The sequence below is a fragment of the Photinus pyralis genome, unplaced genomic scaffold (genome assembly GCF_008802855.1).
Source record: "Photinus pyralis isolate 1611_PpyrPB1 unplaced genomic scaffold, Ppyr1.3 Ppyr1.4_LG5, whole genome shotgun sequence".
Lineage (NCBI taxonomy): Eukaryota > Metazoa > Arthropoda > Insecta > Coleoptera > Lampyridae > Photinus > Photinus pyralis.
In genome coordinates this window covers 18,649,395-18,675,676 of record NW_022170596.1, presented here as the reverse complement: position 1 = coordinate 18,675,676, position 26,282 = coordinate 18,649,395, and the positions used below count along the sequence as shown (strand labels likewise).

At 38.0% G+C, this 26,282-nt stretch overlaps 2 protein-coding genes across 4 annotated transcripts; both read right to left on the bottom strand.

Annotated features, from left to right (window-relative positions):
• Nucleotides 1–1,321: 1,321 nt before the first annotated feature.
• On the bottom strand, nt 1,322–17,793 carry LOC116170894 (protein virilizer). Of its 3 annotated transcripts, none has more exons than XM_031487447.1 (9): nt 17,642–17,793; nt 17,296–17,587; nt 16,858–17,249; nt 14,179–14,858; nt 7,261–10,474; nt 2,117–2,365; nt 1,902–2,070; nt 1,588–1,852; nt 1,322–1,540 (listed from the first exon to the last, which is right to left on the bottom strand). In XM_031487447.1, exons 1-9 carry the CDS (start codon nt 17,693–17,695, stop codon nt 1,477–1,479), a joined length of 5,379 nt encoding a protein of 1,792 aa, XP_031343307.1. In that variant the 5' UTR covers nt 17,696–17,793; the 3' UTR covers nt 1,322–1,476. The 3 variants fall into 3 exon arrangements, with proteins under 3 accessions (XP_031343307.1, XP_031343308.1, XP_031343309.1); XM_031487448.1 differs by having other exon boundaries at nt 1,322–1,531; nt 17,642–17,695; XM_031487449.1 differs by having other exon boundaries at nt 1,322–1,516; nt 17,642–17,695.
• A 4,916-nt stretch (nt 17,794–22,709) lies between these two features.
• On the bottom strand, nt 22,710–25,135 carry LOC116171681 (RE1-silencing transcription factor-like). The gene is made up of 2 exons (XM_031488650.1): nt 24,819–25,135; nt 22,710–24,756 (listed from the first exon to the last, which is right to left on the bottom strand). Exon 2 carries the CDS (start codon nt 24,752–24,754, stop codon nt 23,843–23,845), a length of 912 nt encoding a protein of 303 aa, XP_031344510.1. The 5' UTR covers nt 24,755–24,756; nt 24,819–25,135; the 3' UTR covers nt 22,710–23,842.
• Between the last annotated feature and the right edge of the window lie 1,147 nt (nt 25,136–26,282).

The following is a 26,282-nucleotide window of genomic DNA, read 5'->3' as shown; positions in this document are numbered from 1 at the left end:
ATTAATTTCTCTTCTGTTTAAAATGTGGGTTTGTATGTGAGGTGGTCTGCTTCCGCTTGAATACCTGTGTTGGCATTCTCAGGTGCACGTGTACTTTTCTCGTGTTAAATAAATGATAAGCAAGGTCGGAACAAGGTCACGCCTGCCTTGCGTTGTTTAAATTGAACCCTTGATGTGTTTTTCATGTAGTGTTTCATACCCCAATGATTTATTTTGTTCACAATTTGTAATTATGTCATTTGTATCTATCGTTTTTGATTAATTTGTGTTAGCCACATTTGCCTCGATTACTTGATTTTTGTTGTACGATTTGAGATGTTTGATTTTGTATTTCTGTTTGTACCTACATTGTTACCTGTAACTGATTTATTTCTTGTGTTTGTGTTATGCCAGGTTTTTTTTATTGCTGGTTCTTTTTTCCTGGCTTTTCGGTTTGGATTTGCTCTGCGGAACCAAGCCCCGTGCGTAATAAATTTCATTTTCTCATTCTCTTCGGACGCACAAAAATTCTGTCTTTTATTTAATTCCCTTCCCGATTGTGTCTCACGTTTAAACGCATAAAAGACCGCCATAGGAAAATGACAACGTAGGAGTCCATTCGTACAACTTCGTCCAAGCCGAATGTTACCGAGATCTGAAAGTGGCGCGAACGTTCGACATTTTGACAACTAAAGTTAGATGGCACTGTCTGCAATTTGTTCCGCAGAGTTGCCAACTGTAAGTACAGAGTAAGTCAATATTTTCAGTACCGCCTGAGGAACCCCTAGGAACATTTCAGTGTTTACCAATTTTCATTTTCGTTGAAGGCGGGCATTTATTTCCCTTAATGTTGTTTTCCCCGTAGAAACGGATAGTTAATTTTGCTTTCGTTTCCGCTTGCAAAATTGCTATACCGTTTTCGTGTTCCGTAATTCTGTTTTAGTGTTTAGACAGCGATCGATATTTGGTACCTGGGTGACCGTTCTCTAATTGACTTACCTGTGGCAACCTCACTATTCCGAAACCACCGACCTTGACCAAGGGCAAGGAAACAACTCCTGGTGGCGCGCGAGATTAAAATAATAATAAATAATTCTTCTGATTAATTTTCAAGTAGCGGACTACCGAAAGTTCGTTGCATACCTAAGTTGTGATTATTTGTATCAGCAACAAAAATCTCTAAATAAAATCCACCAACTGTAATTGGTTTCGTCGAATTCCCATTTATTAATGAGACTCTTGGTCGTCATTATATGCTTCTCTCAATTGAAACCTGTTGATTTGATGGATTTTTACTTTTGTAAAATTATATTAGTTACTAAATGAAAAACTTTGCACTGTAAAAGGTTTAAATGTTTATTTAATTTTTTGCAATATATATACAAAGTTCTGTGACAAATCGTCTACATACGTTTGGAAATCATACGCATACAACAATGAAAGTTTATTTTAGTTGAATCTCTATAAATAAAAGTACGGCCTTTGGCAAATATACAATTAATATGGCCGCCGATTTAATCCGGCGCTCCACCAGGACCTGAAAGAGACAGACCTATTGCAACTAATTTAACATGTCCGACAACGATATCTCATGCATAATATACTTACATTTGGCGTTGCTGCAACGAGCGTTCGGCATTGACAAACGATCTGCCGCGAGTCCCTCGAGTCACTCTCGACGTCGCCAAGAGCTCCCTACTGATCTTGTTATAGCCGGTGGGACCGGTCGGTTGGGCGCCGCACGTTTCCAGCGCAACGAAATCGTCCACGTGTAGCGAGGGGGGACGCGAGGTGTTCGGCGGTCTCGATCTAAACAGATCCGCTCGTACCTGTACTTGTCGGTATGGGAAACCTCGGCGCGCAATCGGCACGACTAAACAGAAAGTGTTCGCTTATGTTGTTTGAATGTTTCGATGGCCTACCGAAACTTTTCTTGTTCTTCTCCTTTTGCTCTTCGGCTCCTTTTGTTTTTGCGTCGTCCTGTTCGTTATTGTTCGACGAGTAAATTCGACACACCTTCTCGACTTCCCTAATTATGTTGATATCCGCCGGTAAGTGTTGACGACAAACCTCACCCAGATCGCACGTTACCTTTAGACCGAGCACTGGATTGTTGCGCATTAAAAGTGCTACTTACATTGTCGACTTCGGTGGTGGGCTCGTAGGCAGGCACAGAGAGCCAGTAGTTCGTAGTGAGCTGTTCGTCGATTACATCGGTCAGTGTAAAAATTGACCGCGCGGAGAATTGGAGCAGTAGCGATTGTGGTGGGGGTAAAATTGGCTCGACAGGTGTCTCTTTGGTTTTTGTAATCTCCTTCAGAAGCGCGATAATACCTTTCACGCCTTCGTGAATGTAGTTATCAAAAGATTCTTCAGTCACACTTTTCTAAAAAAATCATAATGATGCGTGTCCTGTTCATTACATGCAATAATTTTTTGACGGCACTTACCCAAGGTTAGTAAAAAGAGTAGGTTGCCTTGTAACTTTCAACCAATAAACGTTCAAATACGCGAACGACGTCACCCAGAATCCCATTTTGTCCAGATCATAAAAATTAATTATTAACGCAACAACAATAGAGTAAGTTCAAAAAATGCAAAATGAATCGAAATAGTACCATTGTATATACATCTTACAGTAATGCCACGGTATAGGAAAAAGTGCGACGCCATAAAACAGCTACATAGATGGCGATAAAACGCACTGCAAAGATTAATTTAGCATAAAAACAAACCATATGCACCATCAATATTCACCCCACAAGTTACTAATCTGTATTCAGAGTTGGGCAGAATACTTTCAAAAAGTATTTGAATACTAAATACTTTTACGTCCAGCACAAGCGAATACTAGATACAGACACTTTGAAAAGTATTCGAATACAGTAAAAAGTATTCAAATACTTGTCACTCAAATGCATTAAAAATTTAAAATAGTATACTAGATAAAAGGCTTAATACTGCTTAAAAAATCAAGTTATACTTTGTATGGGGTTAGCTTTTTTTATATTTCTATTGTTATATACAAATTTAAGGGGAGTAAAAGCGTATTATTATTATATTATTATATAGGAGGTACCTACCAGGACCTTTCTTATACCAGTTATATCCTTAAGAATACGTGTACCAGTTTTCAAAGCGTCGTGCACATGATACGTACGCCTTTCTGAAATTAATCCTTTTTGATTTTGAAACAGATCCTTTTTTGTTCGTCCATCTGTCCGTGTGCATGATAACTTGTTTAGAAACGTGCGATCGCTTTGAAAATTGGTACACATGGTCTTAAGGATATAAGAAAGGTCCCTATTGTTTTTAAGTTATGTAGACTATCGAGTTCGGTATTCAGATGTATCGGATTTTTATATTTGTAAAAGATTCACTAACTTTATAAAGGATTAGGGGTATTACACCCCTTAATTAAACACTATACGACAATTTACAATGGGCGTTTATTGAACAGTAACAATGGCTCGATACATTGCTCTATTTCTCGACCGCCTTTCTTGGATGTCGCGTACGAAGTCCCCATATGTGGGCCGCGCTCCTTCGCGCACCCCTTGGTATAATAAAGCTGCCTTAGCGAGCCGTAATAAAACGTGATGTTTTCATGTTTCATGAAGTTCCGCTTACATATTTGATTTTGTGACAATGGAAACTTTCCCTAAACATTTCTAAATTGTTCTCAAATATTTGAACAACTTAAAAGTACTACCTTTTTTTGAGTTTGTGCAGTCGATTTTTGATAAAAAAGGAAGGTTATACACTACCTTTTTTTGAGGCCCGAAAAAAAAATTGTCTCGGATCGACCCGGAAAAAAAATTTTCTTATAGAATGTGGCCTGCAGAATCCATAATTTCAAACAGTTCTAAGATTGGGCTACTAGTTCAAAAGTTACAGCCCTTTGAATTTTCGAAATTGGTTTCTAGTCTATAACTTTTGATTGAGAAGTCTGATCGAAAAAGTACGAATTGTTTTGGATTCTACGCACCAAAATTAATTAGAAAAAGTGTTTTCCCGAGAAATTTTGGTGTAGTCGATTTTTGGTAAAAAAGGAAGGTTATACACTGCCTTTTTTTGGGCCCCCGAAAAAAAAATTGTCTCAGATCGACCCGGAAAAAAAATTTTCTTATAGAATGTGGCCTGTAGAATCCATAATTTCAAACAGTTCCAAGATTGGGCTACTAGTTCAAAGGTTACAGCCCTTTGAATTTTCTTTCGAAATTTACAATAAACGTAATTTTTTACGTTAATTTATAGGAATGAAGTCCCTTATAGGAATAAATGTAAGCGACATCTATCTGCAACTCAGGGTTTCTGCTATTTCCTTCCACACATTTTCTTTTAAAAGCACGTCTTTATATTTTTTGTCACGTAGCGGAAAAAACACATAAGTATGTATTTAAATTTGCCGCTCAACTTGAGCCACCGCGCACTCTGCTAGTGATTCATCCATCTAAACGATTGATAATGCAGTGTATGTTCTCATTTTTGAAAACAACATTGGCTGCCCCTCCAAATATAGGGTTTCTGGAGCGTTTAAATATCTCCGGAATGCGTGGGTCGATCGGAGTGAAATGTAATGAGATTAAAGGGGACATTAGTCACATCGACTGGTAAAAACTATGGTCCAAATCGGTCAAGTAGTTTTTCAGTTATCGCAAAGAAGTGGGGTTGCGTTGGTCCACAGTTCACATTTTTAACTGCTTTGAACCATTCGATCACAGCTATAATCCAATTGAGGCAGTTTATTTTGGATTTATTATATTGTTTATAGTTTGGCCGGCAAAAATTAAAAAATGATTGCAACATTTTTTCCGGGAATCTTTCATTATCTTATTATTTGTACAATAAATGCTATAAAACGTCTATTGGCCTATTTTTTAAAAAAACGTTTATTTCCGCGCAAGTCGGAAGTAAATATCGTTCGTTAGACTACTTCCTCTAACTAAACGATCTAGTTCGGTCGACTTTTCCATACGTCCCTCGACGGTAGGGCGACGAACAGTGTGTACAAAGGGCAGAGACGTAATCAAAGCGAGCTATTACTCGCGCTTACTGGGAATACACAATACGCACTAAAAAATCTATTATTTACCGCTCAAAAAACGACTTATTGTTACAGGAAGAACATATCTTCGCACCTATGAATCAAACCAACAAGCGTTCGGACCTTAATAAATTGTGCCATAAGCGTAGAATGGAATAACATATCTCAAACATCATACATTTCAAGGAATAATAGATACCTAAATAACTACAAGCAAACACTAAACATTTGGCAACACTGGGATTTCTGCAATGATATTTGTAAACTTCTAAACAAGTAGTTGCCTTGAAATAGCCCCTTAGGGGTAGCGTACGCCAATAAAATTGAGAAAAAGCAATAAAATTTGTTAGGCAACACACAATACATATGCAACACTATTCTCTATGCCGTTGAATCTGTTATTATGGTTACTCTTTGCTGATAGCATTGTTTAAATACTTTTTTAAACAATGCTGATAGACAGTTTACTTGCAAGCATTTTTTGTCTCTTGATGAATATCGCTATCTGTGATGGTTTACGAAAAAAAAAATGTAAGCATGATGAATGGCATGCACCATACATGCGATTGTTCCTCAAAAACCATAAGTGCAAGCAAGAAGTAGGCTATGAAACCGTAGTGCATGTAACATAGAATAAACGAACACAACAGAGTAAGTCAATGTAATGTATTAATTTAAACTACTACGGCCGGTTGCAAGACGGTTGGAATATACATGAATTAGGAAATCCTTAGTTACATATAAGCCGAGATTAGTTCACGATCGGGTAATTAAAATTTGAATTTTCTATAATTCTTGAATTCTTCACTCATACAACAAACACCGTATTCACTAGTGCTGTTCTCACCGAAGAGTCATCATCTACATCAACAATTGGCGCCTCTAGCTCTTCGTTATCATTCCAGTTTAATTCTCCGATTTGACGAATTAGAATAATTTTGATTTAATCAATGACAAATTTAGGATTACAGGTTCATGCAACCCAAAACCAACGTAATCAGGGATTATAGTAGGAATAAACTTAGATTAGAATAATCAATATTAGTTTAATTCAATAATTGATCATGCAACCAAAATTTTTGTTTAATCTCAGATTTGGCAAATAATCTTGGATTTCGATTATAATTCGCTTTCTTGCAACCGGCCGTAAAAATGTTCAAAGTGACCACCATTTTCACGCATACAAAGCATTATACGGCGTAATAAATTAAACTGTACCCTTTGCAACATTGGTACGTTATTTTTTAATTTTAATTTTAATTTTATTATCCCTCTCTTGTTTCTACAGAATTTTGAATCCGCTGCCACAATTCCTCTTCCTTATTAACGGGTGTTACATGCACTACGGTTTCATAGCCTACTACTCTACATAAAAAAATCCTCTTTTTGTCACTACTTTAAAATATATCCTGGCAGACGATATTAAGTGTAGCTTTAATAGTGGCAGACGTCTTAGAAGTTAAAAAATTTAGGTATAGTAATTCCCAGCGAGTGCGAGCGTGTGAGATATAAGCGTCTGCCAGGATATATTTTAAAGTAGTGACAAAAAGAGGAATTTTTTATGTATAATTTTTATACGGTCCTCATGGTTTACTTCAGGGGTGTTTTTCCCTACATTGAAGGGCGTCTTTCGCTATCAACGCTGCACTCGAAATCGTCTGCCATACCATATTTGAAAACAATGGAAAAAATGGGATTTCTTAATACAAATCTTTTCCGTGACCCTTATAGTTTGGTAATTTAGTTGATCACCTAAAGGAGTCACCTATTCAGCGCCGCCCCAAGTTAATGCTGCCACTTACGACTGGCAGACAAGTGATTTTATTATCAGTTTTCAACGTACTTTCAGCCTGAATTGTCGAATTTTTTGTCGCTTATGGTTTAGTTACTATGTACGCTGCCTCCTGGTCTATTACTTAAACCATATGTAACTTGGAAACATTTTCAACTTTTGCGACTATGCGCAAGACTTACATATCGCTTACGTATACGTACGTAAAAATTACGTTCATTATAAACACCTTCGTATGTTTCTATACTTTGCGAAATTTTTTAGTATTATGTATTTCTTACGTAACTATACGTTCATTGTAAACAAGAACTAACACAGTCCAAATAACTGTCAAAGTCAATGAAAATTTAAACACCAATCAAATGTGATTTCCGGATTCTTGATGACGCGTCTCTCTAAAGTTACGAGGCAACCTACTCCCTCTACTAACCTTGGCACTTACCAGTAAAACGTTTTCTAAGCGCAAAAGCGCGTGTTGTTCCGCACCTTCGGCCTGCTCTCCCGTCCAACCCAACATCGACTGCACCTCGCCGACGTTCATCTTCATCGTCCTCAGATTACCGGTGAGAGGGTCGGGGACTTCGTCCGGGATTAGGCAAATTCTGAAAAACTCGACCAATGAACTGATCACCGAGAGGCAGTCCTCATTTTCTTTGGAATAGCCCTCGACGGTCTTATTTAGAACCTTCGCGAAGACGTCGCTTTTCTTAAGCAGGTGCTCGCGTAGGTGGTAGAAACCGTAATCGTGCTCCATCAACAGTAGTAACGTGCGAATGATCGGAAGGTATGTGACGAAGGTATTGTCGCACGATAAGTGATCAACCATCATTGTAATAAACGACAGTAGGGTATCTTTAATGGGGAGGGAGTCTGCCAAGTACGTTTCGTTAGTAATTTCCACTTCGTTTTGGAGTAGAGTTATTTCGGTGTCGCACAAGCTTTGTATGATACTTAAAATGCATTCTTGGGCCTGCACGTGCGAGTTCGTGCTACTGCTGTAGCTCAAAATTTTTGCAAACGACGGTATAATCGATGAATACTTCTCCTCGGCTTTATTTTGAAGCAAACTTAAAATGGCGCACTTTAACGAGTTATGTGTCACTAAACATGCTAAGAAATTAAGAAGCCGCGCAACGTTGCCACTAGAGGGTTGAGTCAACACGTCACTTTCGGTACTTAAATCGGCATGCACTGTGTCTAGTATACCCTTTGCAATCATTATGGCCGAGTTCGAGGCCAAATCGGCCAACTGGATGCACACCTTGCGCAAGAGATTCAGTAAAGGCGGGTGCGTGGAGGTGCACATTCGGTTTATAAGCTCCTGAATGTTACTGCTGTAGATGTGCAAGTGAGCCGCCCACAGTTTCCGCAGGTTGACCGCCCACGATACCTCCTCGGGCGTGAGCGGTTCGCGAGTCTGCAACGGAAGAGGCAACGGAAGCAGCTCGGAGAAGACGAGCAGACCCGATATGAAAGTGTACGGGGCCAAATTAATGTACTTGATAACTTCGCCGCACATCTGCGCCCACAAAGTTTTATTCAGCAAGTCGTTTTCGCTTATTTCGTCTGAAACAGGCTGAGTATACACCAAGAGGGCTTCTATGATTTTCTCACACAGCTTTCTCGCCTTAAAATAAACGGGGGAATTACTCGGAAACGTGCGCAGTAAGTTGTAGGTCTGCAGCAGCACCGGAACCGAAGTCAAATCCTTGTAATTGGTGTTACGGCATTGGATGACGTACGTTAGCATTTGTTTCAGCAGATCAATGCACGGCTTCACAACGTTGATAATATTGATGGACTGATTCGCGACAAAAGTTGCCAGATGAATGCTTGGTTGCTCGTAAAATTTGCAAATTTTCTGCAAAATACTCGTAAGCGTCGCCAGTCCATCAAGCGCATATAGCTGTATGATCACGTGCTTGTATTTGAGCTCGACGTAATTATTTAGACCGTTGTCCGAGCGAGCATGCTTGGATATTCCCAAATGGTCGAGAATCCGCAAGCACGTGACCAACTGTCCCGGAAACGCGATGACGTTTTCCAGATGTTTTACAATGACCTCGATGATCGGTCCTACGTTATCGTAGCTTGCCAAGGTGAGCGTTTCGAACGGTTTCACGTAGGGGGCGAATTCGTTTATTCGAGCGATCACCGAATCGTCGAAGAGCTCCTGCTGATTCACGACGTGCAGCAAATGCTTGGCGTTCCTCTCGAGAAACGTCACATCCGAATTGTAAACGACAGTAAACGCGATTAGATCGCAAATGTAGGCCAATCCGGGCGATTTCTTTATTTTCGATAACTGCTGCTCGGACTTTTCCTTGACGTGCAGCACTTCGAAGAACTGCACGAGACATTGGAGATTCTGATCGAACCCGAGCACTTGGCTGCACGTGACCTTCCCGACGGATGAAAACGTGAGGCAGTAAATGCAATGCAACTGATCCAGCAGCGTACTCGCATCGCAATCGAATTTATGAGCCTGCGCGTTATCGAGTAAGTAATCGACGTGGTACTGGCATTGCAAGGCGTAAGCCATTCGCAAACCTAAGATGTGCCCCTCGATTTCCACGGAAAAAGGCATCGAGTACTGAATGATCTCGTCACTTTGCAGCAATACCTTCAGCAGAGTATTGACGCTGTCGCAATTATCGTATAAATACAGCATCCCTTCCTTGGACTGAAGAAAGCAGGTCAGAAGCTCCAGAATTGGTGTTTTCACCGATGACAGATTCATAGTCTTTGGAAGCGTAAGCAACAGCGCGCAGCAGCTTAGCAGGTTTTGCGCGTCGAACATGCGCAAGAATAAGTTTTTCAAATCGCAACGATTTATGTCAAACTGCGCGGCCGCCGGTAAAAATCGCTTAGGCTGAGATATTTCAAGCGGCCCGTTTCGGTAAAGATCCAAAATTTGATTTAGCAATTTGATTATCAAAGTGACATCGATCTCTTGGTCGCGACGACCTCTAGCGGCCGCGTCCTGCAATTTAGAAAGACTTTCGAATAAATTCAGCTTTTTTAAGATCGACTGTAAGGCGAACTTTAGTCGCACTAGCGGATTTCTCAACATTATTTCGATTAATTTCTTATAACCGCAATCTTCAGAATTGGAAACGCCATTTTCTTTTACATTAGACGAGATTGTCGCAGATGTAAAGCGTTCGATTGCAGGTTTATGCAGTAAGTAGGTGTCAAGTGCGTGTAAGATCATTAACTTAATCGAAAGCGCCATGTATTCGCGACTGTACAGATAGAGAAGAATATCGGCAACGTCGTAGCTTTGATTCCACAACATCTTTATAAAGTCGACACTATTACAACACCAATCGGCGAGACGTACCCCGCATTTAATATGCCTAATTTTGTAAGCGGGCAAATTTTGACTGTTCGCCATGTGATAATCTAATGCGATCTTAATCCAATCTAAAAGAGTCTCGACGACAAACTTAGTCTGGGCGATGATCTCCTTTGACGATTCGTCGTAGTCTTCGCATTCGAGGCTTTTCACAATAACGTAAAGGGCCGCTATATCGCAGAATATTTCATCTTCGCCTATCGTCGAGCTAATTTTTTCACAAATGTGAATGAATTCCTCTTTGATGTCGACGTTTAGATTTTCAAATTCCGAAAGTACATACTTGGTAATACTAGATCTGCAACAAGAACAACACGAAATTCATTTCTCTCTATTCGGTCATGAAAAATTACCCTAGTAACCTAACCACAATGCAAAATATTAGAGTGGTATGTCTAAATCTTTAACCGCTAGTTCAAAAAGCGAAACCAAACCTTTAGTAACCTCATTCCAAATTGGTACATTTTCCCGCAGCAAAATCTAAATTAATAAATTGGCTTTTTATTCCTGTGCATAAACAAGTTCTCTGACCCATGCTCTCGAGAACCTGATGCCGACTTGCCTGTGTCCAAAATGAATAAAGACATTTCTGTTCAACAATAGGCTAACCTTACCAGGGCGCGTGGAAGCTGTACGGTCACAAAGCGATCCGCTTCCATATTTCTAAGATACCTCTTGCTAAATAAAGATATCAATCGTAACCCCAAGAAAACCTCATCCTCATCAAGTTAGTAATAGATTACCTATAGGAATTTGCGTAGCAATTTTGTTTAACGTAATCTTAATATTCCTAAAGTAACTGACCTATGACAATTGGCTGCATGAAAAGGTTTGTGTTTGCATTTTATCGATAACAATTGGATCTACACAAGGAATGTTCCATTAATTGGGAATTTGCATTTGATTTCAGTGATACCATTCCTTTGGTTGGATTCAAATTTTGTTTAGCATTATAGGTGTGAATATCGTGAATAAGAGAATGTACCAGAAATTGATTATCTATCAACACGAATGAAGGTACCAAATCTAGCATTTATACGTGATCACGAGATAGGAAATGCATTTATTTATATTTTTCTTTACTTTTCCTATATATTCACTCAAGCTGGAGCATCAGGTTTTGATTTACAGATTTTAAGAGGAGATAAAAGACCAAACTTCCGTAAGGGGTATAAAATAAAACTTTTTAGCTAGCCGTGGTTTAAATAGTGAAATTATTGCCAGTGCCGTAGAGGTTCAATTTCATTTAATGCAAGTGAGGTCTTTGTATGGTGGCATGGAAGGAGACAACAGCATAAAATATCTCTGCGTTACATGCACTTTGAGCACACGCACCAAAATTACATTAATGAAATATACGTCTGCAGGAATAACTTAAAATTGTTTAAATGACTATCACAAAAAAAAATTATTAATTACACTTCGACTGTATCAAAACCTTTATGAACAAACGTTAATCTCACGCAGTATGATGAAATTAAAGTATTACCTTTGGCAACGGCCGTCTGAATTCAGAAGGGCGCTCTCTACCAATAATCTACAATCAGATAAAAACACAAACAAGTACAAATTGTGCACAACCCTTGTGCAGGTAAAGCCCATTTTTTTAAACACCCCTACGAAATTTCTTCCATAAATAAGAAAGTTAGCACTGCGCATGCGCAAAACCAAACTTTGAAACCTGGGTTAAATTTTCTTTTATTCCAAGTGGATATGTATCACATTTTATTTACATGCCCAATGGTTACATTTTTTCCAAACGTCCCAATCGCCCTTTGTAGGTACTTTCCTTTGAGAATTCAGTCTTAAGATTTAAGGAATTATAACCGATCACGACAAAGGATCGAGGAGGAAGACTATGGTTAGTATAAATTAATTCCTTTCGTTGAGACTTTTCATTAGAGTACCATGCAGGATGAAACTAGTTCCCCCCCCTCTTACTCCTCCACCCCGCACTTTGATAAGAGGACAGAAAGAAGGGCAGTAGTTGGTAGAAAACGGTTCCTTTCGTTGAGACCTTTAATTAGAATACAATGAGAGATAAAATTAATTTTTAACCCCCCACCCCTCAGGCCCCGTCACTCACTGATCTCGAAGAAGAGTCGCACGGGAAAGTTATAGTTTGTGCAAACCAATTTATTTCGATGAGACCTTTCATTAGAATACCATGAAGGGTAGAACATGTGTTTACCCCCCCCCCCCCCCATTTTGTAAAGTTTAACTTGGCACCACTAAAGGCATGCGTATGCAAAATCTGAGACTAATTGGTTGTCGTATGTAATGTATGTGTTTCAAAAGCAGCATCTCAGGCAATAATTCGTGGGTGGGCCCCCCTTTTAGACAGCGAAATTTGATGGCCGTCTGGCTACCTACTGCAAAAAAAATCCAGGACTCTAGAAGTAGTTCAAAACGGTAGAAGTGGGTCCGGACGGACGGACGGACAAAGCGCAAATAATACCACATTTTTTTTAATTCTTAAAAAATGCACTAAAGACAGGGGGGTGATTGCGCGCCGTCTAAATGTCAGAAAAATCTAACGTTTGTCACGTCGGATAATTACTCGAAAACAAAAACAGTAATTAACATTCAATGTGTAATGGAACCGAATTTACCCTTGCTGCAACGATAGAATTCCAGCTTGTGCTTTGTTTCGTTTCCGTGGACCACGTGTTTTTTTTCTTCTCTGCCCATTCAAATGGACCATAATTTATAACAAAAGTGTCCAACCTAAAGCTATACAAGGGCAAGGAAGTTAATGATCCACATCGACCGACTTTGCTTAAAAGGGGAAATTTGGGCAGAGGTATTTGTGCTTCTGTTGAGGGCAGTGGTAATTTTTACGTTTCGAATACCTAGTTACTGTGAGTGTATTTTTTATCTTCACGTATATTGCATCCGTCTAGTAATTATATGATTATGTTAGATTATTTGCCAAATTAACGGCATTCCAGTACAGCATGGGCATTGTCATTTATAGTGCATTACACTTTTATAATTATGCTGATTAAACCTTGAATGAAATGTAAGATTCCATTATGTTTCTAGGTAAGTATGTTGTTTTTCAATATACGGTATCCCTTTGTTCCTAGCGCTGGTTTTACCTGCCAACCCGCAATACGAATTCTTGACAGATTTACGTGTTTTGAATTATATTTAGATACCGTATGTTCTCTTATGGATGATATTCAATACTCGTGTCCAGAATTGAACGATCTTATAAATATTGTAGCGATTCGTGGACGGTGCTGTATTTGGAAATATCGACAACTACATTGTTAATTTATAATTGAATTTCTTGCAGCACATTTTCTTTCTTTTGTATGAAAAAATATGTTACTGTTTATTTACAGGGTACTGGGGGCGAGTGACGTATGTACGTTAGGTCATTGACTGTTGCATATTGTAACTGTGATACTTAACGTTATGCTCCTTCTATGTATTTCAACCGGGTAATTATGATTATTAATATTTGGCAGGGCGATACCGATATTTAATCTCGCCTTGCGTAGCAGAGGGTGGCAAAAGTGCACAACTGACATACGCAGAGATATATGGTCCTATGTACTGTTTTTTTTGTGTCTTAGAAAAGAGACATTTAGCCAATCTTGCTAATCATTTCGTTTAGTCGACCTTTGACATGTAGTAACCGAATATTGGTTTTGTGTCAATCTTTGTTATGCCAAAGCAAATATGTCAACTATCGCAGCTTACATAAATGCCATATATTTTGTTTATGCTTATGTATGCGTGCGAGTTTCCTGGTGGAAAAAAATCCATGTAAATGAGTTCAGTTTGATTAGCCATAAGGTGCATTTTGTATGAAAAAATAACTGTACATTTTCTGCACCACTAATCATTTGACACCAAAACAATTTGTGTGATGTCATTATCCTAGCTATGTACGAGTAGATAGTAGGAAAACAGAGTGTTGGGCAAAAAATAATAAGATCATCGCCAAAATTTCAAACATTGTGATCAGGTCACCATTAATTATTGACTTACTTGAAAAAATCATCTGCAATGGTGATGGCCGATTTCAAATTGTTACTAATCTCAATACTTTTCAACGAAACCTTAAAGCTTGGACTTCTTTCGTATTTTTTCAGAACCGTCGATCCCGGTATGAACAATTTGATGATATCATCATTATTAGTGTAGGCCGTGTAATCATAGTCGAGATCTTGATAATGTTCCGAATCGTCGAGGATATCTTCGTCGCTCAAAATCGGTTCGAACTCCTCGACGGCGTGCGCGCTCTCCTCGTTAACGGGAGATTGACCGTTATCCTCTTTTTGCACTTTCTCCGATTCGGGAACGGGTTCGATTTCTTTTGGGGACAACTCGGCGTGAGGGGTGTGAGGTCGCTTCGGCGAGCACGTGGGTGGAGTTCGTGGGCGTTTTCGCGCCTCCTCCCTGTCCTCGCGACCGTAGGTTCGGCGATGGGTGTCGGGATGCTTGTACGGGCGATCTCTGTCTCGCTCTCTGTCCCACTCTACGTCTTTGTGATCTCTGTAATTGCCTCGCTCGAATTCCCAATCTCGATCTCGAGATCGCTCTCTACTTGTATCGGCATAATCTCTAGATCTATCTCTGTCCTGGCTGTGAGATCTTACGTAGTGTCTATCTCTCTCACGTCGATCGGTTTCCAAGCGGGAGTGCTCTCGTTCCAAGCTACCCGTTTTCTGTAAACAATTACAGTAGTAGCTTAAAGGGATACTAAAGACAACAAAATTTAGTTTCAGGGTCTCCTGGCGAATGAGAAAAGGCGCTACTGTTAATGTTGATGTAAATTGGGCTACAAGTGACATAATAAATACAGATGGAAAACCATCAATTTAGTACAAAACACATTAAACACATATACGGTTCAATTTAAACAAAAAAAATAAATAAAATGATAAACTGCATGTACCTAAAGAACATCAAAATCAGCATGGCTCAGTTCCGGCATCGTCTACCATTAATTTAACACGGAAAAGCGCAAGTGAGAATGCAACCAGTGGGGTATTGCTAAAAGACATCAGAGTGCGCACGAGATGAAAAATCAACAAATACAGCGAAGAATCGGAACTGTATGAGGTGTTTTCTCTACGGTATACAGGGTGATTCCTATAGTACCTGCCACCGTTTGGGAGCGTATAGGGGGTGCCTAGGGGAGTATTTTGATATAGGACACTTGGGGTCGGAAATCTAAAATAAGGGCGCCAGAACCAAATTTATCTTCTGGAATTTCACGCCTGTATGTAGGCAACCCAACCGACCGACGTTTCGCGCGGAGCGATGCAGAGCGAGTTAGCGCGAGGAAGCGACATGGGAGGGAAGGAGGGAAAACGACAGTCAAAAGCAATAACGTTTACAAGTGTTCAACGTGGCCACCGTTGTTCTCAATGCACTTCCTACATCTAGCCAACTATTATTATACTATTGCCATAGTGTTTATTCACTTGATACGCGTCGTTGCAGACGGGATTTCGTGGGTTTAAACCAAAATTCTGATCAAGTGTCAGCCACACATCGCCGCCTGAGATCGCTCCGTGTGCACCGCCGGCCGGTTGGGTTGCCTACCTACAGGCGCGAAATTCCAGAAGGTAAATTTGGCTCTGGCACCCTTATTTTAGATTTCCGACCCCAAGTGTCCTATATCAAAATACTCCCCTACGCACCACCTACACGCTCCCAAACGGTGGCAGGTACTATAGGAATCACCCTGTATATGGTTAATCCATGTATACATGGCAACATCGTACTGATCTACTTCCGCGTACACACATAAAAATATAATAAATGTTTATAAAATTGGCGGAAATAACACGTGAACTAGGAAGCTAAGCCAAAACAAGACTCATATAACGGTAAAAACAAAACAATGGCGATACACGCCATATGTTCAATCAACAGGTATCAAATCGAAAACAAAATTGTAACATGAAAGACATGAAATTTGGAAAATTTAATCTAAAAAAATAGCTTAAATAAAACACAGAATTAAAAGGAATACTACCTTGATAATGCTTGGAAAAATATCAAACACACTTAAATAAAGAGCACTAAAAACCGGTATGCAGACACTTGCTTTTCAACAAGGCTAGTCGCTACCCTGGTTTCGACGACTGCACAGAACAGTTTTTTGAATTACTTTCACGTAAGGTGTGTTGCCTATCCACATGTCATAACAATATGGAAGTGCAACAGCCCCCGGCACGTTGGCAATAGAACCGGCGGCGTTGCCGTCAATGAAATGCAAGGGTGATATGCCACCACACGATTCAACTTTGCCCAATAAAAAATGTAGAATTTCCACAAATCATGGCTTAACACTAATGCGATTCTTGTGACAAATTCGCTCTTCCCTTGCTCCATTCAGTCCACAGGTACAGGGTAAGAGCTCAAGGCATGCAAACGAACGATATGAATGTAGATTAAAAAACATACTGTTTGATCAAAAGCAGAACAAAAAAAAAATGTTCAATTACCTGGTACATAGCTATCAACACATCCTGTATATTTAATTTTAAATGTATCTTTAATCTTCTAATAATTCACTTTCCGATAACAAAATAGGAATGGGACGACCAATCAAGTACTCAAGTTCAAACAGGAGGTTTACCAGCATTCCAATCCAAAATGGCTTCCCAAAGTGATTTAAAAAACCCCAAAGATTACCTCAAAGACCAAACTCACCTGGTATCGATCAATATCCGATTTGATCTCGGGCTCCACGGTGAGCACCCGATTTTTGTTATCCCAATCGGTCTCCGGCGTATTATGATAACTACGGGGATCTTTCGGAATTTCACTATAATATTCCGAATATTCCTGAGAATACTGATCGGTTGTGCCATAACTCGGTGGATAAGCTACGGCGGGCTGTTGGGTATATTCTATTGGGACTGCCTGTATGTTATCCTGAGGCCATTCGTTCTTTATCGGTGTCACGGGTATAATTTGTTGTAGCTCTGGTAGACTATTTGGCTGCGGCGGTATAGCGGGGGAAACTACAGGTTGTATTATTTGTTCCGGTACATTTACAGTTAGTATTCCATATACGGCTAACGTTATTGTCGTATACCAACCTGAAACGAACACTCAAGTATAACTTATATAATCGTAGCAACCTACCTCTAAGCACTAAACCATCTGTAGGTATTTTTCTAATCGCCTCATTAGGAACACACTCCAAATTTATGCATCCGTTTTGATTATAATCGAAACCGCCCAAACTCTCGAAAGTGCTCGCGCCCGGCTTTCCCAAATCGTTAACAAAAAATTCAATGGAAAACTGACTCGGATTAGTCGCTCCAAGTCTAACACCGCCAGGAAAGTCTGCCTGAACGCGAGCGCCCAGCGGGATAATTCTAACTTCGGTTACGTAAACGGGCTTGGGGAACTGCACCAGATCTAGGTTTAATTCCTACAAAAACAGCGGGTTCATAATCGTTCATCACAATGCGAAACCAACACTCACTTCGCTATTTTCATGTGCAAAAGTATCAAAAAACAGTAAATCGATTTCTCCCATTTTTGATAATAAGCTATAAATTAATTACTTATTATTTAAAGTCATTTTAACTTGTGTTATGATCAGTTGAGGTTAGGAAAACAACAATAGTGAGGAAGCGGAAGTGGCTAGAATAACGTCACCGATGGTAAAGGTCACGAAATCACAGCCACCAGTTGTATTTATTAGCGTTTTCAATTGGCAAAAGTCGTGCTGCACGAGTGCAATTTTTACGTTCTATTGGTAATTTTATTGCAATTTTCTGTGTTCCATTGGCAAATGTGATGCAACAATTACGCACTCAGTGCAAATTTCGACACACGAGGTCCGAGAGCTCGTGGAGCTGCTAGTTAACAAATTTTCAAAACAAACGTGCGACAATTTGAATTTGTTTCTTGCGTTGGGAGAGTTTTTTGTCGTCATCTAGCGATAGCGAAGATGATGAACTAGCCATAACTTCTATTTGACAAAAAGTTGCACTTACTCATTAAACTGAACGCCAAAAATTGTTCCTTTACAGGAATTTCAAATTTATATTCCTCATCGTTTATCATAAATAATACTGAATTTGTTTGTCATTTTTTAGAATAGAGATCTGTCGATTACCTAAATCTAAAATGAGGTTATGGACAAATGACAACAAATTTTTACGAATATTTATGTTCCATTGAGAGCAATTTTCACATGGATTTCTTCAGTTTCTCGTGCAACACTCGTGCAGTACGAGTTTTGCCAATCGAAAACGCTATTATGGTTTCGCAGATCGGCAGATCCCATGCCAATGTTATAAATGAAAAAAAATCGCCCTGTATCTCACCCTGTATATATGGATATAACCTAATAATTACTGGTGCCCTAGTGTAACCTTTGATTAGTATATAAGCAAAGGGTGTAACCCGTATTCCTTAGAAGACCTTTAGACTTATGAAAGAAAGAAAGTTCTCTAAGCCGTATTCAACAAAGTCTGTTATTCAGAAAGTATGTAATGTCTGGTTGCACTGGGATTTAGCTCAGTATTGTTTAACATACCAAAACAGATTTTAACACAATTGTTGTTAGGAATGGATGGAAGTAAGGAGAATGGCACAGTACTCATTAAAATCGAACCAAAACATGAAGAAGAAATCGATTCCTTTCTTCACGAACACATTTCAGTAAGCAACGAAGTTTTGGTGACAATAAAGGACGAAGTTACCATTAGTACATTGTGTTCTAAATCTCCTTCTAATGAAGAATTACAGCATCAATCTAACTTTCAACGTCACCTTTTAACTAGGTGTAAAACAGTTTACAAAGATTTTAAATGTGCTTATTGTAATTATGAGACAAATGTTAAAAAGTACTTACAACGACACGTTTTGAAACATAAAGTTTCTACGGATTTTAAATGTGCTGATTGTGATTATGAGACAAACTATAAACACCACTTCAAACGACATCTTTTAACACATAAAGTTTCTAAAGATTTTAAATGTGTCGACTGTGATTATGAAACAAATTGTAAACACTACCTCAAACAACATCTTTTAAAACATAAAGTTTCTAAGGATTTTAAATGTGCTACTTGTGATTATGGGACAAATCGTAAACACCTCTTTAAACAGCATCTTTTAGCACATAAAGTGTCTAAGGATTTTAAATGTGCTGACTGTGATTATGAGACAAATGATAAACGCCACTTCAAATATCATCTTTTAAAACATAAAGTTTCTACGGATTATAAATGTGCTACTTGTGATTATGAAACAAATCGTAAACACCTCTTTAAACAACATCTTTTAACACATAAAGTGTCTAAGGATCATAAATGTGCTAATTGTAACTATGCGACAAATTTTAAATCCGATCTTAAAAAACACCTTTTAAAGCATAAAGTTACTAAGGATTTTAAATGTGCGATTTGTGATTACGGAACAAATGTTAAAAGCATCTTTCAACGACATCTTGCAAAACATAAAGTTTCAAAGGATTTTAAATGTGGTAATTGTGACTATGGGACAAGTGATAAACGCAACTTCAAATATCATATTTTAAAACATAAAGTTTCTAAGGATTATAAATGTGCTAATTGTGACTATGCGACAAATTTTAAATCTGATCTTAAAAGACACTTTTTAAAACATAAAATTTCTCAGGACTTTAAATGTGCTACTTGTGATTTTAGCACAAATATTAAAAGCATCTTCAAACTACACCTTATAGCACATAAAGTTTCTAAGGATTTGAAATGTGGTAATTGTGACTATGAGACAAAGTTTAGATCCGACCTTAAAAGACACCTTATAACACATAAAGTTTCTAAGGGTTTGAAATGTGCTGATTGTGATTATGAGACAAGCAAGAAATATAACTTTAATCAACATATTTTAACACATAAAGTTTCTAAGGAATTTAAATGTACTCATTGTGGTTATGAGACAAATTATAAAAGCAGCTTCAAACGACATCTTTTGATACATACAGTTTCTAAGGATTTTAAATGTAATGATTGTAACTATGAGACAAATTTTAAACTTGATTTTGTAAAACACCTTATAAAACATACAGTTTCTAATGATTTTAAATGTGCTTCCTGCGCTTATGGAACAAATAATAAACAACATTTCAAACGACATCTTTTAATACATAAAGTTTTGAAGGATTTTAAATGTGTTGTTTGCGATTATGCAACAAGTGATAAAGACAACTTAAAACGACATCTTTTAAAACATAAAGTTTCTAAAGATTTTAAATGTGCTAATTGTAAATATGAGACAAATTTTAAATCCAATCTTAAAAAACACCTTTTAAAATATAAAATTTCGAAGGATTTTAAATGTGCGACTTGTGATTATGGGACAAATAATAAACGGCTCTTTGAACGACATCTTTTAAAACATAAAGTTTAGAAGGATTGTGAATGTGGTAATTGTGATTATGGGACAAATAATAAACTCTTCAAAGAACATCTTTTTTTACATAATACTCAATGCGCCCTAGACTGTGTGGCAGAGGGGTGCAGTGTCGATAATGGTGCCCCTCAGATACATTTGTACATACAAATGTATGGTACACCCTGTATGTCACTCTGTACATATACTCGGTGCTTTAGGTACCCTACCATCCCCACCGCCACTAATAGATACACCGCTATTTCATATGACGCAGGCGCTCAAACGTGAAACGGTGTGATCCAAATCTATTGTAATAAAAGCACAGCTTACTTACTATTAAGCTGTGATAAAAGTACCCTAACTAAAAAGGCCATCTTGATTGTTTATACCTGATTTCCCCTATCAACATTTATGAGACACAATGTGTGGCGTGGTACTTTTAGTTATGAAATTTGGAAAAAGCTGCTTCTTGATTGGATGGTGCGAGGGATGGTGTTATGGTCGACGATACACTGATCTGCTAAAAGTAAAATTGTGACCGCTATCGCAACTTTTGTTGGTAGGTGAAGTTAAACACCAATACATTATGTCCGCTGAGGTCACTGCAATTGTTAAAGTTGAACCAAAGGAAGAAAAAGAATGCAATGCTGCCTTACAGGGAACAGTTCCTGAGAATGGCAAAGTTTTGCAAGCTATAAAGCAAGAAGATAGTGTGATAGAGAATTCCAAACTGTATAATAATGTGACAAATGCTGAGGGGTCCCCCACTAGACATCTTTTAACAGATACTACTTCCACAGGCATGAAGTGTGATCGAGATCATTCTAAAACTGATAGTCTACAACAGTGTTTAAATCAAGATCTGTCCTCACAAACAGTTGCCAAAGATTTTAGGTGTGACCGGTGTAATTATGAGACATTTTTCAAATCAAGATTCAATCAACATCTTTTGAAACACAAGTCTCAAAATTTGAAGTGTGCACAGTGTTATTATACAACGTCTGTAAAGAGGAATTTCAAGCTACATATGTTAAAGCACAAACCTACCAAGGATTTTAAATGTGATCATTGCAGTTATGCGACCAATATAAAGGGAAGTTTAAAGAAACACACTTTGTTAATGCATGCATCTTCTAAACAATATAAATGTGATCGGTGTAATTACGGCACAAGCCTAATGCACCAGTTAAAAAGTCACCTATCGACACACCTATCTTCAGAAGATTTTAGTTGTGACCAGTGTAATTACACAACAAGTCAACAGCAAGATTTAAAAGATCACATATTAAGACATAAAATATCCATGAGCTTTAAATGTGACCATTGCCAATATGCAACGAATTTTAAAGTGAAGTTTACTAGGCATCTCTTAAGACACGCCAACATTTCCAACGAATTAAAGTGTGAACAGTGCAATTATACCACATATGTAAAACGTTATTTCAAGCGACATATATTAGTACACAAAGCTTCCAAAGACTACCAATGTGGTCAGTGCAATTTCGCCTCGAACTTGAGAGGGTCTTTAATTCAGCATCTTAAGAGACACAGGACATGACTTTAAGTGTGATCAGTGTAATATAAAACAAATTCGCGTGGGCAGTTGCATCGACATCTATTACAACATGCAGCTTCCGAAGCCGTTAATGGCCGTTTCCATGGACAAATTTAAAAATCCATAGCAACCATTGTCGCAATAATCATTGCCATAGATTTTAGGCTCCGCTTAAATTTGTCGGAGCTTTTAAAAATACAGGACCTTGTATTGTTAGGGTCCTGGGGATGTTGCATTTAAAATTGTTGTTTCTTGTATATGGGATTGATCTGGTAATGGAACCTTTCTTTTGATTAATAAATCATTATTGTTAATGAAACTTTTAAATGTCATTTTGTGCATACGTCCTTTACAAGCAATGTTTCAAATATACAATGCTTTTTCCTCTTTTGAAATTATATAATGGTATAATCAAATCAGTACCGTCCCGTCGAGGTCATGAAAGGACAGTAGTTGACCGGGCCGGGACAATGCAGGGCCGGGAAACACATACGAAAAAATAATAAACGAGGCACTTTATAGTCTGTTTATTCAGTCTGACTGAGGTAAAATGTTTTTTGGAGTCACCCACAAATCTACCATTGTTCTCACTGCACAACGCAAGTGCAAGGCTGCAAGCCATCCTATCTTTAGCTTTACCCACTCTACCTGCTTTCTAAACGCTAATTAATGCTAACTCAACCTCAGTTTTCTTTCTACGATCTACGGGCCCGGGTCGGTGGCCGTGACGGCGTGACACTTTAGTTACGAATGCGGAAAGAACTTGAGTTTTTTGTAAATATGAGTATGAGTATTTTCAATTTTTTGGGCCGGGTATTATGATTGCATGACCAGGCCGGGACGTTCTACGGAACGGCACTGAATCAAATTCATTGAAGATTGAATGGTTTTTGTGCGTAGCCCTGACGTGCTTATTAATCTCGTATCCTACAGTTAGCGGAGCAAAACAGGGTATTGGTTCAATGTACATAATTATTAAAGAGGGCCGATAGATCATTTTTCTTTTTTTTGTTCGTTTGTTTTATTTTTTTTGTTATTGGTTTCGGTAGTTTAAGTACTGTTATCAATATTACTAGATATATTTTTGATTTATTTTTAACTCTATTGTACTCTGGCAGGTTGTAAAATGTTGTTTTTGCTCTAAAATTGGAAAAGTTATGTTTTTCTGGTGAGCAAATAAAGGATTATTATTACACACTATTATATTAATAAACAACCGTAATCATTTACCGGTAACAATGTATGTGGATTACCATTAATTATCATTGATAATGAATGTAGGTATAGGTACACTTTTAGGAAGATCCTGGTTTTCTTGCTATGTATGTATGTATGTATTTTTATCGAATAAAAAAACAATCATATAACCACAACCACCCCGCCTAAATAAAGCCATTATTATTATTATTATTATGTTTTATTACAAAGTGTGTACAGAGTACTTAGCAAGACAAAATCTACCATAGTAATTGACTAAACCTAGTTTTTCCATTTGCCGCTGTCAAATTGCAGGTGCTATACCAAACACTAAACGAGACACTAAAGGAAGATGCTAAAAACAAGTCCACCGTTTTTGTCACATAGTTTAGTCTTTAAATCTGTTTGGTTCAATGAGATAAGCTCAGGAGCACCTGTGATTTGAAGATAATGTACTTATACGGCGAGGTGTTGGTTAAAGTTTAATCTATTATTTAACTACAGATTTAACTTAATAATCACAATTAGCACATTTAAAAAACGTTAGATTCTTTTATGTTTTAAACGGTGCTGTTTAAGATAGGTTCGTGGATAGGTTTCACGTACAAAACTCACATTAGCATATTCAAAATCGTCAGAAACCGAGTTAGAAACTTTATGTTTTAAAAGATGTTGTTGGAAGTCGTTTTTATCATTTGTAGCATAATTACCAGTATCACATTTAAAATCCGTAGAAACTTTATGTGTCAAAAGGTGTCGCTTGAAGTTGCTTGTACTACACGTCTCATAATCACAAGTATCACATTTAAAATCTGCAGAAACTTTATGTTTTAAAAGGTGCCTGTTCAAGTTCTTTTTAGTACATGTCTCATAATCACAATTAGTACATTTAAAATCCTTACAGCCAGTATGTTTTAAAAGGTGCATTTTAAAGTCCTGTTTATAATTTGTGCCATAATCACAATAGGTACATTTAAAATCCTTAGAAACTTTATGTTTTAAAAGATGTTGTTTGAAGTTGTATTTATTATTTGTCCCATAATTACAAGAATCGCATTTAAAATCCTTAAATACTCTATGTTTTAAAAGATGTCGTTTGAGCAGCTGTTTATTATTTGTCTCATAATCGCAAGTAGCACATTTAAAATCTTTAGAAACTTTATGATTTAAATGATGATGTTTGAAGAGGCATTTATTATTTGTCCCGTGATCACAATCGGCACATCTAAAATTTTTAGGCACTGTTTTATACCGACTTAAAGGTTTAAAGTCAGAATGTTGCTGTACTTCTTCATTAGAAAGAGATGTAGAACATGGTGTACTAATGGTAACTTCGTCCTTTATTGTCACCAAAACTTCGTTACTTACAGAACTGTGTCCATGCAGAAAGGAATGGATTTCTTCTTCTTGTTTTGGTTCGATTTTAATGAGTAGCATATCATTATCTCCATCCATACCTAAAAACAATAATGTTAGAAATAAATGTGTTTAAACACCTGTTTTGGTTTATCAAAATTACCTATTCTGGTATTAAACAATACAGAGAGAGAAAGAGAGAGAGATCCCAGGGCAACCAGACAACTTCTGAAAATTTGTTGAATAGTTACACTACACGTACACCCCGCCACGTGACATTTTACATCACATCAAAGAGCTCCACTTGTAGCGAGACTTGTAGTATGTGAACATTGTTTGTGTAAAGGAAAAGTTTTAACAAATAAACTGTCTGAATGTACTTCAATAACTATTTGGTATTGGCATTGTTTAATAAACAATGGTATTGGTTATAATAGGCGGCATGTCTGGGAAAAATTGGGTATGCGCGGAACGCGAACGTCATCAACTGTCACTTCTCAGCTGTTTGGTGTAATTCTACTATGCGATCAAAAATGAATTGCAGTCGAGTTTCCTTTGCAATTTTTGTTTTCATGGGAAATCGTTTAGAAATCGTACTTAACTTGAACTTCCAAAGGTGACTCGACCGTCACTCTGACTCGATTTTGATCACCCGTTATTTAGGATGCGTAGGCCGATACTAGATACAGGGTGGTGCCTATCGCGACGCAGCATAGGGATTTCAATGGTCATTTCTTTATAGCCATTACTAGCCCCCCTGATTATTTTAGAGCAAAAGTCTAAATACGCTTTTTTTAGAGAAAAAAATACTGCATCTGTTCATACTATTACTTATAATTTTCCGTTTTTCAAAACCGTAGAAATCGACAAAATAAAAAGATAAAAAAGTCTAATACGCTGGCCTAATCAATCGCGTTACTTCAGTAATCTAGGGACTTGAATTTAATCATATGTCAATTTCACATCGATGCGGTTAGAAACAAGGATAGTATTATCGAAGAATGACGTAAGAGAGGCAATTAGTTCATAAGACCCCATACTGCATCTGGAGGTGCGACCGCGCTATAGTTATAAATTCAATGGCCGTACTCATACACTGTGCTTATAAGCATTTTTATATAATGGTGCGTTCGTTGATGGGTTTTGAACATTCTCTTTGCTCTTAAGCGTTCGTTAGCGCTCAAGAAAAAGTGTTCACACCGTATCGTTTTTTTTTTATTACAAGAGATAGTAAAACCAACGGGTACTTACAGAGAGTAACTGCTTCCTTGTGGGATGTCTTTTGGCTACCCCTTCCTCTCAAACATTTCAACGTGTGCTATAATGTTCTAAATTGTGACAAGAAACCCAGCTTGCATCCGGACATCTGGAAAATAAAACGCGTGACGAATTTTGTAAGTTTGTGTTGTACCCCCAGGCTCGAAGTAAAAATGACAGATTTCACGGCAAAGTGGCAACGTTGCAATCCCAGTCTCAAAACACGGTTCCCGCTCAAATTTCAAACAAAGGAATGGCACGTGATTGGATCGTCTAAGGTAGGGCCCCCTTACGTTACACGAAGCTAATACAATTACTCGGGACCCAGTCGGACAGGAACACTCAAATAAAACACTGCAATATGTCTGAA